The 14,514-nt window shown below is 37.1% G+C and overlaps 1 protein-coding gene across 1 annotated transcript in view; it reads left to right on the top strand.

Moving 5' to 3' along the window:
* The window catches only part of ATP13A3 (ATPase 13A3), a 57,029-nt gene extending 48,931 nt beyond the window's left edge, over window positions 1-8,098 (top strand). The window contains exons 28-33 of the mRNA XM_075715944.1: window positions 525-702; window positions 1,386-1,573; window positions 2,027-2,115; window positions 2,312-2,392; window positions 6,276-6,365; window positions 7,901-8,098. Of these exons, the coding sequence (XP_075572059.1) occupies window positions 525-702; window positions 1,386-1,573; window positions 2,027-2,115; window positions 2,312-2,392; window positions 6,276-6,365; window positions 7,901-8,098 (824 nt within the window). The remainder of the gene's footprint in view (window positions 1-524; window positions 703-1,385; window positions 1,574-2,026; window positions 2,116-2,311; window positions 2,393-6,275; window positions 6,366-7,900) is intronic.
* The last annotated feature ends 6,416 nt before the right edge of the window (window positions 8,099-14,514 follow it).

Here is a 14,514-nt window from a genome sequence, read left to right as displayed (position 1 = left end):
GAGTTGTTCCAACATCATATTTCTCAAATATTTTGATTTCTTGCATTTTTAGTTGAACTTCTGTCCACAAAATGTTATACTCAAAACCTGTTATCTAGTGAAATATTTGATTCCACATATGAACCTAGCACTCAGTTTACTGGCTAACAGTGGAATTCCTTTTTCAAGTTTAATAGAAACTGCTGCTTTGAAGCAATGGCAGACCAAAACTGAAGAGATGAGCTGTAAGTCCTTGTGCCAGACAAAGGGAATTTGGCCAGAGACTACTAATTCCTTAAATCTCATGGCTTCTATTATTGTCCCCTGCTATCCTGTGCTGCTGGGGGTAACGAGCCTATAGAAGGCATTGTGGCATTATTATGGTGTGGTATAATCTTTTCAAGGTAGCTTCACACTTGCCATTCTGCACTAATTTTTAAAGTGATGTAATGAGCTAGCCATTCTAATTTCACAGAATGTGAACAGGGTAACTCTTGAAAACCATAATGATGTAATGTGTAATTTATTTTTCTTTCTCTTTGCAGTGAGTCTGAACCCTGCTTGGAAGGAGCTTGTTGCACGAAGGCCTCCATCAGGTCTCATCTCAGGTCCACTTCTGTGTTCTGTTTTGTCTCAGATCATCATCTGCTTTGCTTTCCAAGCCTTTGGGTTTTTTTGGGTCAAACAGCAGTCCTGGTATGAGCCTTGGACAACGGAATCTGAGTAAGTGTTGCAGTGGCTCCATACAGGATACAGTAATGATTGGAAAGCTATAGGAAATAATTGCTCTCTTCTTTATTTCACCCCCTTTGGTGACTTCGTAAATAAACCTTCTGTATGGCAGCTTGTTAGTCTGCTGAGTTTTTTTGTCAAAAGCATACTAATACATAGGAGTTACTCAATGGCTGAAATGCAAAACTGGGTCAGAGCCAGACTGCAGGGTCTGAAGACTCCTCAACTTTGGGACAGTTAAGATTGAAATTTGAAATTAATGGTTCAGACCTATTTTAACTCTTCTATATTATAAAGTTTTGTTTTCCTGTTAGAGCTCCAGTAAATCAAATTCATATTTCTGAAAATGAAGAGGTGTTTTCATCTTTTTTTAGATTGCAGTATTTTCTTGCCTGTCTTCAAAGTGTATCTACAGTGATATTTTCTATACAGTTCATTATAGTGAACTTAAAAGCTGGAAGCATAAAAGAACTCGAAGCTCAGAATTCACAAAAATTGCTGTGTCCCTGACGTAGTTTTGAGTTCTTTCTCACTACCTGTAATATGTTTTCAAGGATAAACTTTTTTTAACTACTGTAGCAATTTGTTCTGTCATTACTTTCATTAACAAGTAGGCCTTGTTTGCATCTTCTCCTTGACTCAGTGTTAAATGTTTTTTTTTTTTTATGTTGTAGTGTATGTAATGTATTGGATGTCATAAACACCAGCTCTGCAAACCATGGAAATGAGACTCTTCATGATGAACATAACATTAAAAATTATGAAAACACAACTTTGTTTTTTATATCCAGCTTTCAGTACCTCATAGTGGCAATTGTCTTTTCTAAAGGAAAGCCCTTTAGACAACCATGCTACAAAAATTGTAAGTCCTTTCTTACTGTATACAGTTCTAAATAAAACTCCAAGTGACTCTGCACTTAGTCATTGATGGCTTGCTTACAATTCTGTTGTGCCACTTCAGCAGTAATAGTGTTGCTAGGAGAATATAGTACAATTATCCTCTGATAATCAGAGATAGAAATAGGGAAATATTAATCTGTATGGAGAAATTTGTGTTAATAGTTGCTTTGTTTGTAGAAGTATATGTGTATCTATGTTCCAGCTCCACAAGTGAGCCAGTGAGAAACTGAGTCTGGCCTTCTGTCTCTTTATGGCTATCAGCACAACTTGGATTGACAAAATCCACCTGGAAGGGGTTTAGAGGGAGAAAAAAACATTATTTCCAGGGAGTAGTGAACCCATGATACATGGAAAAACTGTCTAAAACTCTGGTTGTGAGATGGTCTGATTAAAATATTTTTTTCTTCTTTTACAGTTCTGTTTGTTATATCTGTGATAGTTCTTTATGTCTTCATATTCTTCATCATGTTGCATCCTGTTGAATCTATTGACACATTTCTTGAGGTAAGATTCAGCAGATACGTGGGTGTCTGTACTTCCTGGGATGACTGGTTGGCTGCCTTTTGGGCAAGCTTGACCCCTTTAGAGCTTTAACTTTGCATCTCTGGGGGGGGGAAGGGAGAATTTATAACTCTGAGTCTGTTCTGAATGTATGTTTACTTCATACGTGTGTTGCTAACCTGGCAACCTTTTCTCACAGCTCGTGTGTGTGCCATATGAGTGGCGCCTAAGAATTCTCATCCTTGTTATTCTCAATGCAATTGTATCCGTACTGACGGAGGTAAGAAATTCAAATTGAAAAATGCTTATCTGTTAAGTGGGTTTTGTTTTTTTCAGGGTACATGATTGTCTCTTGTTTAGAAGGTCTCTTAACAGCATGCCAATGTAAGTGGCTACTGTTTTCTTGTTTAGATTCCTAAAAAAGTCCTTGTAGGCTAGATTTAAGGTGTCAAAGTTTTCTGTGTTTAAAGCATAATTTTAAAACCTTTTTTATTAATTAAAAAAAGAAGGGGAAAAGTTGAAAGACTTTAAATTATCTCAACTATTTCATAGGACAGTATTCTCCCTATTTATTCACTATGTCAATTCAGTTCAGAATAACATAATATAGTAAAGAACTATATAAAATCATTAGGGGAGCCCGTCTTCATTCAGTTGGATCATACACATAGTTTATTGTTCAGAATAATGCAGGTCTATATAACTTGTTCATCTAATCTGATCCAAGTCCAGAAGTAGAGATGTTCATGTAGATCTGCTTTTTCCAGCCCTGAGCTTGTCCAAAGTCAGTCACTCTGGTTATTGACATCTTCTGCTGTAATTCCAGAGTTAATGTGGGCAGAAACATGCCCTACCTTTCATCCAGGTACCTCTGTGGTGTTTCCAAGAATCAGAGTTTGGCAGATACATCTTCCACAAGGAATCTGGACTCAAAGCCAGTCATTTATTCCTGTGGTTAGTTCTACTCTAAACTGATGCCTTATTTCCAACCTGAATACATTTGGGTTTTGGTTGCAGCCATTGGTCACTATTTTTTTTTCTACAAGATGAAAAAGCCTTTCAACATTATCTAGCGCTTGCACACTACAATTATCTGTTTTTACTGTATAACATTTTATGCAGCTTCTAGTCAGTATTTCCATTACTGTGCGAGGGATTGCTATCAAGGTAACCAGCATAATGTTTGCTTGGATCGTACCACTTTGGCTGTTGAAGATTACTACAGCATTAATATTCTTTCAAGTTGACTAGTTTTTTCCCTTTTATTTGCAACTTAGTAGAAATAAAATCAACTAAAGTTTTTTTGGATACTTTAATCAAAATTATCAAGGCTTGGTGTTCAAAATGTTGTTCCAAATAGAATTTGCCATATATGCTATTTTGTTGCTCCTTATTGGAACATGGTTTTCAGTGTTTTCACATGATAGGCAATAACTTGTCTTTTCCAAAACATGGATAATAAATTTTTTGGCCTTTGCCATGTTGTTAATAAGTTTATCCTCTCCTAAAGATCCTGTGCCTTCTTACATTGTCCTATATTTACTCCACCCCTGCTTGTGATGGAGTTTTCCTTTATGCCCTTTAATTCTTTCTTTTTTTTTTACTACTAAACTCTTAATAGTTTTCTTTTTTTGCGTCCTTTTTTATTTGTTAAAAGTTAAATTTTATGTATATTGTTGTCTTTGCTACTGAAACAAAATAGTTTTTCTTAGGCTGCAGAATCGTGGCTTTTTTGTCTTCTGATAAGTTTAAAACAAACCTCCTAGATAGAAATACTTTTTTCCTGTTTACTTTTTCTAGTCAGTTTTGATGTTTTTATTACCATCTCTGGGAAATCAGCTTTTTTGAAGCACTAAGATTATTCCTTGGAATTGAGCTTTGTGTCGATACAGGGGCTGTAAATAGATGGTGGTTACAATTTTCAGTCCAGTGATAAACTTTACTGAGAGAAATAAATTAAACTTAGCTTCTGCTGAAAAATTACTTTGTTCTGCAGATGATCTTTCTAACTTTTATACAACCTGGTGATGTTTCTATTCAGGCAGATAAGGGCTGTACAGTGTGTCAGTCCACGTATCAGCACGCGTCTGTCAAGGACAAGTGGTTCTCTGGTTTAAACATTCATAAGGTTCCACTCCTGGGCCTTGTTGGTTGCCACATCAATTTGTAAACTACTGAGTTTCTAGTAAGCGTAACCTAAGCAATATAATTACTGTAGAGCATTTGCTTTCACCCTGTATTTGAAACCCCACCCCACTCTTTTTCCTATGCAGGTGTGAGTTAGCATCTTTCAACAATTTAGTCACTTAACTGTCATTACCAAAACTGGTGGGATCATTTGTCACATTCCTTTTAAACAGACTTTCCTATTTATCTTGTTGCCCATACTTGAGTAGTGGAATAGAAGTAACTATAGAATTTAGTTTTCTTGACATGAATTGTTTGGGATGTTCTGCTTTTAATTAAAACCCATTTTTTTCCACTTTCACTGTTAGTTGAATGCTTTGTTTAGAGAGATGAGTTGTCTTACTGTACAGCAGGTGTCCAACAGAAGTGTTGTCTAGTGGTCCTCAAATCCCAAGCCTTGTTTTACAATACACGCTTCACCTTCCATAACTTCAACCTGCTTTTGTCCCACCTTCTGAACTGTATTTGTCCAACTCCAGCAGTATTACTGTAGGCTCCTTGAAGCGTTTTCATGTGGTGCTAACTCATTGGGGTCCAATGTGCTGTGTAGAAATCGCAGGCTATTTCATTTCTTCACTTCCAGTATAGCTCATTGCCCTTCTCTCCTTGTGTGCCTGGCTGGATTTTCTACCCACTACACTTTTCACTACACAGTTACTGGGTATAACAGGTCATATCCTGAGTATAGGAAAAGCTAGGTGGTGGCATCTCCTTATTTCTTTTAACAAGGTACTCTGTAGATATATCACCTATAGTATGTTCTGCTGAGACTAATCCCTCCATAACTGCCTCTTTAAGTGTCTCATAATGACGAGATACACGAGGGATTGGATCTCTCCTCTTTTGTTGCACTTGCCAGTTTGACGCTTTTGTGTCACACTATGATCATATGTAGTTTCTTAATTGCTTCTACAACAGGAATGATTTCTGACTGGTTGTCCCAGACATGTTTTCTGAAATGCTCTGTAAAGCTTTTGCTCCTTCCATGTGGGTGCCAGACTAGGTTCACAAAGCACGCATATTTGTTCTACCAGATGATAGAAAATAGTGCACAACAAAGGCAGATCCTAGCAGTTGTTCCTCCTTACCCTGAGGTCTGGTATAGACATACTTAAATCAGACTGGCTTCAAAAATGAACATCTAACGAGCTGAAGATTTATTGGCAAATGCTTTATAAAAGCACTATAAAATTCTGCTGTATTATAAAACCATAAGCATTTATAAAATCTGTTATAAAAGTCTGGCTAATCAGCTCCCCTTTCTCAATGGTAGAGGTTGGTCAGATGTTAGAAATGGAAGCTGTCCAAAGATGAGAGTTGTAGGCTCAAGGCCATGGAAGATACAGGTTCACACCTGTGTTGCCGGATTTATTTGTTCAAGGCTCTCGAGTCCGCCCACAGAGCTGTATGAGAATAACCAGATGTACTGAACATACTGTTCAACTTCTGCCCACTCTTCCAAAATCTGGAACAGCTCCTACAGAATTCCTTCAGACTTCCTGCTGGTGGCTCAGCTTTGACACCCCACTGAAGCTTTTCTGGGAGTGCTGCTGGTTTAAAACAGACTACAAACAAAGCGTAGCTACAGTATGAAGTACACTAGAATGTTAAAGATGGTTTGAGGGGTAACTGCTTTAAGCACTCATGCCTGCAGTGCTTCACAGGCTTTTTTAGAGATTTGAAACACATTAAGAATGTGCATTTATGATTTTTACCTGTATTGATTGGATGCAGTTTTGGTCATTGTTGCTATTGATTTAAAGCATATGTTCATATTCTTAAATCTCATGTGAGCACTTTAAGAATGAAAATGTTTATCACTTAAGTACTGACAAGTAACGTAAACTCTCCATTTTGCCTGGCACTGAATTAGTTATGCCTAACGCACTCTTTCAGGTTTTGTTTGTAATGTGCACACTAACAACAAATGATCATTAGTTTCTTTAATTCTTCCTGCTCACTGCAATGTCTCACAGAATGTCCTCCTTGATATGATCCTTTGGAAGGTTGTGTTCAATCGAGACAAACAAGGAGAATATCGCCTCACCATACCCCAGCCGCCTCAGGTTGGAGACTAGTATTTTGCTGTCATCGTTTGAGTGCATGCAGATGAATTCAGTTTTGTCTTTTTTATGATCTATGTCTGTTGCCTTATCTAAAGCTTAAGACTGTTTAAATTAGATTTCTGTAACTTGAATATTAAAAGGAAAGGCTTCTGGTTTTATATTTTTCTCCTTGTTGACACTTAAAAAATTTAGCCCTGTATACAAGAACTGCGAAGCAAACACGGAGGATTACTTCTAAGACTTTTCTCACTTTATCTTCAGTATGCACATTAGCAAATTTCACTTGTGTTGTCACAAGTTAGCCTGCTAGGACTGGAGAACGTCTTGATTTGCTTGGAAGCAGAACTGCTGATGCTGGGTCTAATCCAGTTCTTTATTAAATTAATTTGGTTTAGGGTTTTAGAACATTGTCTTGTGAGAGCAGTAATTTATAGCACATACAAATGAAATGAAATAAAATGGCAAATGAAAGTACATTATTACTGCTTCAGATGGTTTAGGAGACTAGATTTAGCTTCCGCTTTTCGGGTGACCATGAATCTTGGTCTGGTCTGCCCCTTTGTCATTAATACATGAAGGAAATCTTTGTGAATCCCGTAAAAAATAGCTTTTTCTTTTTTAAGCCTGTTGGCTTATTACTTTTAGCTGGTTGTACATTTGTTCTTGTTAAAATGATAATGGTTTATTTCTCAGCACTAAATTTTATTAAATGTATTCACTTCAGATTTACATTTGTCCTTTTGAGGCTGTTCAAGAAAAAATTGCTTTGTGTTCACTGAAGAATGGAAGTTGTGCTTAAGGCTCATGTTTGGTTCAGTTCACCAATTGATAGAAATTTGGAGCATGAAGAAAACCGTGGAATATGTATCCATTAAAATGGGCAGCCCTGCAGGCTACAGGTGCTTTCTGAGACATGAGAGGGATCCAGTCTTGAGAATGAGGAATGGTGTTTCTCTTCTCCAGCTAGTTAAGTTACATGCATTTAGGACTGGGAGAGGAAAAATAGGAAGGAAGACTTAAGTTCAATAATTTGTGTCTGTTTTAATAACTGTTAATACCTGTAGGACTTAGGTTTCACAGTATCAGCAAGTTAAATTCTGCCACTTCTGGCTGCCTGCCTGCCTTCAGTTAAAACAATGCATTGCTTAAAAAGGGGTTTGAGACTCTGGGCATTTGACGGCTTTTTCTAGACCAGGCTTTTATTCTTCAATAGTAACATCATTTAATGGTGCCTGTTACACCTGTGTTTATTGAAACTATTACAAAATACACATAAAGCTGTTGGTGACCTTAAATGTTACGATAATGCAGAATACTTGTTTTTCTTAATGTTTTTTAAATGTCATTGCTACCATAGTATAGAAGAGATGACACAACAGAAGAGTTTCTGTACTACACTTTCTAGGTCCAATGCGACAATGAAATAGTAAATTAGAAACTAAAATAATAGGTTTTCTGCTAGTAATTTACTGTATTGTTAGTTGTATTAATTTTTGTTACGGTAATCCAGTTTTCAAATCTGTTCACTTCTGCAGGAGGCTGTGGATCGCTGTGGAGTCTGTTTCCTTTCTTCCCTGTTTGGTTGTAGAGAGAAGACGCCAAAAGCCAAGTATATGCATCTAGCTCAGGAACTGCAGGTTGATCCAGAATGGCCACCAAAACCCAGAACAACAACAGAAGCAAAAGTACCATCCCAAGAAAATGGTTCATATCAAATCATCACTGTAACGTAACGGTGGATCTTGGTGGCGTGTGTCTTTAGTAGTGTTCAGAAGAATGTAATTTTAAGGCTTTATTTGAAATTGCAGTATACTAAATGTCAAATTCTAATGCAGATATTTCCAACTGTTTTGTCTCTCTGAATACAAAGTTCAGAGCCAGACATCTTATGGCTATAAATTTTAAAAATGTAGGTTACCTTAGGCAGAACAAAAATGATTGTGTTTCCTTCCACCTTCTTTCAAATTTCATTATTCCTAAATGAAATGTATTTGAAGGTTTAAACTGCAGGGCAGTTAAACCAGGTTCCCTTTATTTGCCTGGAGTATTTTAATCATTGTTCTGACCTGCTTACCCGGGCATGTGTTCATGTAAACCCTATGATGTAATGGTTTCATGGTAGTACTAAGGCACATAATAACCTCGTCATGCTTTTTTTTTTTTTTTTTTTTTTTAGTACTCACTGTTGAAAAGCTTTGTGCCTCAGAACGGTTCTAAAGTTTTGGTGTGTGTACCTCTAAGTTTGTCCCTACTAGTAAGGAGTGTTTCCAGGTGTAAAGTTTTGGATTTTAAATTTTAATTCTTTAGTCTGCCACAGCAGGAATTGGGAATGCTATAGAAGCAATATGCTCTGTCCTTAAGAAGAAAGCACATTGCTTTCAAGTGGGTTCTTAGCTTCTTTTCTAGCTAATCCCAAGGAAGGGCTTAGGTGGCCTCCAGAGGAGGAAGTGTTTGGCTACACTCTCAAGTTTTTGGAGAAGGAAGGCTGGAGAATCTTAACACTTTCTTCTGTGTCATGTTTTATTACATTTAGCTATGCATTTCTCCACAGACCTTGCTTTTTCCAGCAGAAGGGTTGGATTATACCTTTGTGGACCATGTTTTATTTGTAAATCTTAAGATAACTTTCCTATATACCTTGAAGTAGTAAGGTCAGAGTTACTGCTGCAAGAGAAATGGGGGTGGGAGGGAGGAATATTTTCACATGCCCGTGCTTGGGATTTGTGCATGTTAAGAACATACGCATTGCATAGAGTCTGCCAGTGTCTTAAGCACTATATGTAGCTGTATGAAACAAAATTAAGAGAAAATAGATGAGCTAAAATCTGTCTTGCTGCAGAACTATAAGGCTTATGTGGATTTTATTTAAAAAAAAAAAAAAAAAAAAAGCTTGCATCACCAATAATGCTGCTTAAGCACTTGGGGTAGCTATACTTCATTTTGCCATTAGGCGGTGTCAAAACACAGACCACTAGAAAAATAGATCTGCAAAGATGTAGAGGCAGGCATCGTCTTCATGTGCAAAGCTTAAAACTTTTTTTCTTTCTTCTTTTTTTAAAAAAAAAAAAAAAAAAAAACCAAAAATTACTTATCTCCAAACCATCTTCAACTTGCTAAACTTTCAGAGAAGTCTCCTTTGGTGTTTCTGGGAGGATGATAAAAATACTGACTCTTGATCAGTCTGTTTTGACCAGATGCAGCTGGTGGTTCAGACACCTCCAAGCTTTGGGAGGGGATCTGGGATCTGGAGAAGTCATGATTCTGTAGAGATCCTTTAGAGAAGGACATCGGGTCCTTTAGAGTAGTCGTGGAAGGAGGGCCCCAAACTCCCTGGCCGGCTGTGATCTGTTTGAATTGTGTGTATTCTGATGATGAAATTTGAGTGTTGAGGGGTTTTTTTGGTGTTATTTTTTGGTGGTTTGTTTGTTTTTTTTTTTTTTTTAACTCCTGTGGAGACAATTCCATTCCAGCATTGTTTTAATAAGGGGAATTTTTCAGGTCAGGCCTGATTCCCTTGTGCTGTTCTGTAAGGCAGTATGGACAGCATCCCCCACTGCTGATGTTACGGTTTCTGCAGTGTTGAACATACTGTGCCAATGGGGAATTTAAAAGTGGTGCTAAATGGTTTGGAAGACTTTTTCCTAGAACTTGGGGGTTTAAGTTGTTAGCACTTGCTCCTCATAAATAGTATGCATGTAGTGTACTATCCTCTAGTCCAGCTGTCAACTCTTTTCCTGAATTTTTTGTCATTGTTTGTTTTCGAGGGGTGGAGCAGGAGGAAGGGGGAAATGTTTTTCCTAACATTCATTCAACAGGGCGATGTAAAAGTTTTATTATCCTGGTTTCTTAGGGTCATAAACATCAAACAACATCGGTAGCTTTTAAGGGGTCTGCAGTTGTGGACTTTGGATAAACTTATTAATCATGAACTTGAGTCAATTGGCTAATTTCTGCCAATGTTGCTTTTACAAAATCTTTGTGGCGTGGAATAATTGATGAAGAATAATTCTTAGCTGTGTAAGTAGCATTCAAATTTAAAGAAAAATAATATTTTAGTTGAAAAATGTTGTGAAGCTATGCATCTTGGACCTGGGAGCTGTGATATCCTTAAACGCATAAGCTTTTGCTTCCCATTTCATTGACCGTTTTAGCTTGGTTGTTCCATCAGAAGTGAAAGAAAATATATGTGTCTTTTCCTTTTATATGCTTTTGCTTAATACTTCCTCTAAACTGATAACTTCTCTCGGCTTCTTTGGTTTCTGAAGCTAGTCTTTCAATCTTATTCCAGTTTATTAGACTTATCTAGAAAGTGAGGAGGAAACAGCTTATTAAGATGTGCTTGTCTTCAGAGAACATGTTAGAGAACTCTTACTAAAACTGATATTGCCCAGTGTCTCCACTTGACTGAGTGACTAATGGGTCATGAGCCTATTTAAACTTGAGTATTTTGCAAATGGGAGCTAGTTTCCTCAAGGTATGCGTTCAGAATTAGTAAGTGTTCTTGAGGTTGCATGCTTCAGCTCTGACCTATTTGCTTCTGACGCTTAGTCAAGAATCATAAATCAGCTTTTCTGAGAATCCTTCTTGTTGTTGCAAGTTCAGCCACAAAATAAGCTTTTGCATCTTCTGCAATTATTGGGATTTATGCCTTCCTGCCCAAGAGCTGAGTTTGGCCACCTATAATTTTTCTCATTTTGAGCAGTTTAGTTTTTCTGGTTTTCAGAAATGCAGCAAACTAGATTTGCACTAGCGTATTCAGTTTCTGCTTTGAAGTACGATGAAATTCAGTTTGTAGTGAAAAGAATCTCTTCTAATGTTCATCTTGGAAGTCTAAATTCAGGTGAACAGACCAATATAGTGATCTCCACTAGATACTTGGTAGACATTTTCTTCCTGCTGTATATTTTGGCCTTACGTTGAGGAGTTTGATTTATTATTAAATTATTTGTGTATGCAGACTTTAATCTGTATGGATTTTACTTTGATGTATTAGGATTTGTAAATATTACTGATTTTTAAATTTTATTTATGCACATACTTAAAGGACTGGTCTACCCAGAAAAACAATTGATAAATAATAAATGTTACCTTTTAGAAATAAATTGCAAGATCATTAAATTGTGTATCCCTCAGGGTTATTTTTAAAGGGTTTTTTTTTCCTCTTCCCTTCAGATTCAATTAGCAGTAACTCTAGTTTCATGTACTATAGAACTAAATCTACTGTAAAGAAAATGCTGCGAATAATGCTTGAGTAGAAGCGGCTAAAACACCCACAGAACTGACTGTCCATGTTCATCATAATTTTAAATTGGAAACTCTTACTGTTGCACTTTTTAAAAGTTGTTGGATTTTTAATTCTATTTATTTTTTTTCTTTCTTCATGAAGGTTGTGCTGAACAGTCATCCCAAATTGGGTAAATAATCCTGTACTGTATATGTGTATACAGTATAATACTAAGCAGACGTGGAGTCCTTTTTATGCTGCAAATTTTTAATGCTTATGTTGGTCATCACAAAATGAGAGAGCTAAAGTTCTGTAGGATTTCTCCCATGAAATTCTGAATTGTAAACTTAGGCTTTTGTATGTCTAAGGGAAAGTTGTGGGTTTTTGACAATTTTTAGAGTCTTGAATATGTTGATTTTATACAGTAAAGCTTCAGGTTTTTAAAGCTATTTTCAACAAACTGCAGCTTGTTTGATAATTATGTGAACCAGAAACTACTCAGTTTGTCATGAATTCCTCAAGCCTAACACAGATTAAAAGGCTCATCATTACAGTGCTCTCTAGAAGCTCGGCTTCCTTTTTATTTTTAAATCTGAAATGATACTACATCTTTGTATTTAGAATATGTATTGCTGCTCTAGAATGGTACCCTGTTGTCAAGAGGCATACATAAATAACTGTACAATAGAATTGTAAATAGACTTGTAAATCATTTTTGTGACTGAAACTCTTTGAAAATAAAATTAAAATGAACAGATATTTTAACTCTTTGTTAGTTTCATGAAATTGTTTTTAATTATTCTTTATACAATTAGATTCAAAGCTTGTTGAATAATACAGACTTACTCCCACTGATGTCATGGGTATCTTGCTCAGTGTGTCTGTATTTTTGTAGGTGGGGATGGAGAAGTATGCATGCCACGTGTTAGCAGTGCATAAGGTAGCGCTGCTGTTCTGCAGTAGGATAATACTGACCGTACTTTTATCTGGTGGCTTATAAGAGCCATTTTAAAGCCAGACCGTGTACATGTGATAGCAGCTTGTTTCCACCTTCTGTTATCCAGATGTTCCTTCTGTTCTTTGACGTGTGGGAGGCGTTATCTTGAAAAGACTCCTGGGCAAATGTTCCTGGTTGTGAGCTGGCACTGTTGTCGCAGTCATCTTCAGAAAAATCACACAGAAACGAAGACATCTTTTCCATCCTGTGGCTCACATTCTGTTTAAACATTGATTAACAGAACATGTTATTTTAAACTTGAAGATAAGATGTTTGAAATGCCTGGTTACTCCATTACAAAAGCTTAATCTTTTAATTTCAAACTAGTATTTTGAAAACTTAAAGCTTTTGTCTCTTCAGAATCTTGCAGGCTTTAGGTTTTGTTGGCCTGTGACTAGAGAAGACTTGGAGGAAAACCAGAAGCCAAACGGGTCAACCCTGGATTGCTTAGCCAAAGGGTTAAGTAGAAAACTCTTCATTCCTTACTCAAATTGCTTTGACTCCAATCCTGCAAGAAAGTAAAAGTCAGAGCAGCCTTGTGAGGGTACATATCAATCACTCGGTTGTTTAAAGTAGATGTATCCACTCCTTCAGAACCTAGTGCACCTGTGTAGCAGACTGCAGTGAAACTAAGCATCTAACAAATCTGAAATTTCTTTATGATCATAATTCATGTTGAAATACAGGTTTCTGACTCCAGCCAGATTTGCATTGGGTTGGTTGAAGCACGTACTCTAATATCACTGTCAAAGAAGCTACAGGTGGTTTTTGTGCTGTTGCGTGTGTGACTTGAAACGAAGTTTCTTCTGTTTTGTGAGTGGTCTCAAGTTCTACTTTTGGAGTGACACACAACCTGTGGAAGCTGGTTGCTTACACAACTAAATATAGGCAAAATCTGCTCTGAAGCTTAAAATATTTTGTGGCCTTTCAGTAGTTACGCAAATACGGGTGAAAGTGTTATCTAGAGGATGCGTTTTGCTGTTTTACTTCCCATTTAAAATGCAGAATCATGGTGAAGCCTGATTGCCTGCTATGCTCCTAGTAAGTCCTTCTAAAAAGCGGATAAGTTTCTAAGGTACAGTTCAAAATTCCTTTTTCATGCTCATATGAGTTTAGGAACTCGCAAGAAAGTAAAAAAGTTAAGCACCGTAGTGAATTATACATGTGCTCAGTATTCTATGAAAACTATGTTCAAAACTGATTTGTGACTTTTAATATACTAGCAGTATTAATGTATTGCTTCTGGCATCCTTTCACAGTCTTGAGAAACCTTAAGAGGGTGGTAGAAAGGGAGAGGCTGTAGACTGGAACACTGTAAATGACCAGCCAGGCTGGTGTCTGTTCTAGAATGGCAGGTGTCTCACGTGAGGGTTTGACAAGACTTTAATACACGGGAATGTGTAAGTATGACCCTTGCGTGGATCTCACTGTATTCTCTACTGTTAAAATCTTCAACTGTGGAAGTTTAAATATTTCTTCAAAAAATACCATTAGCGGCTCTAGATGTTTGAGATCCATAGGATTATCCAGTTCCTGTGCCAGTCATATGCTTGTGGCCTTAATCTCTTGCAAAGAATTTCTACCATTCCATTGTTGGTTTGTGAAAATGTATGTGTTCTAGCACTTTTGAGTGTCTAACCTTGTCTCATTGAATAATCTTTTACCTTTTGTTATGAAACCAGGAAAACAGACATCCCCAGTCTACAGACTAGCGTTAGCCTGTTTCTTATTTTATAGACTCTGGCCTGCAGTCATGCCCTCTGAGGGACCTGCATTTGCAGTCTGTAGCATAACATTTTGGGGTTTTTTTTTTTTCTCCATTTGGTTCTCTAGATCCTTATTTCTTTTGCCTCACTGAACCCTGTAATTCTGCTGTGGTCTTGGGTTGAGTTGGTGCAGGTTGAGATGCCAGTCAGGGCTTGAAACAG

The sequence above is a fragment of the Pelecanus crispus genome, chromosome 9 (genome assembly GCF_030463565.1).
Source record: "Pelecanus crispus isolate bPelCri1 chromosome 9, bPelCri1.pri, whole genome shotgun sequence".
NCBI classification, from domain to species: Eukaryota; Metazoa; Chordata; class Aves; order Pelecaniformes; family Pelecanidae; genus Pelecanus; species Pelecanus crispus.
This window is presented reverse-complemented; position numbering and strand designations above follow the sequence as displayed.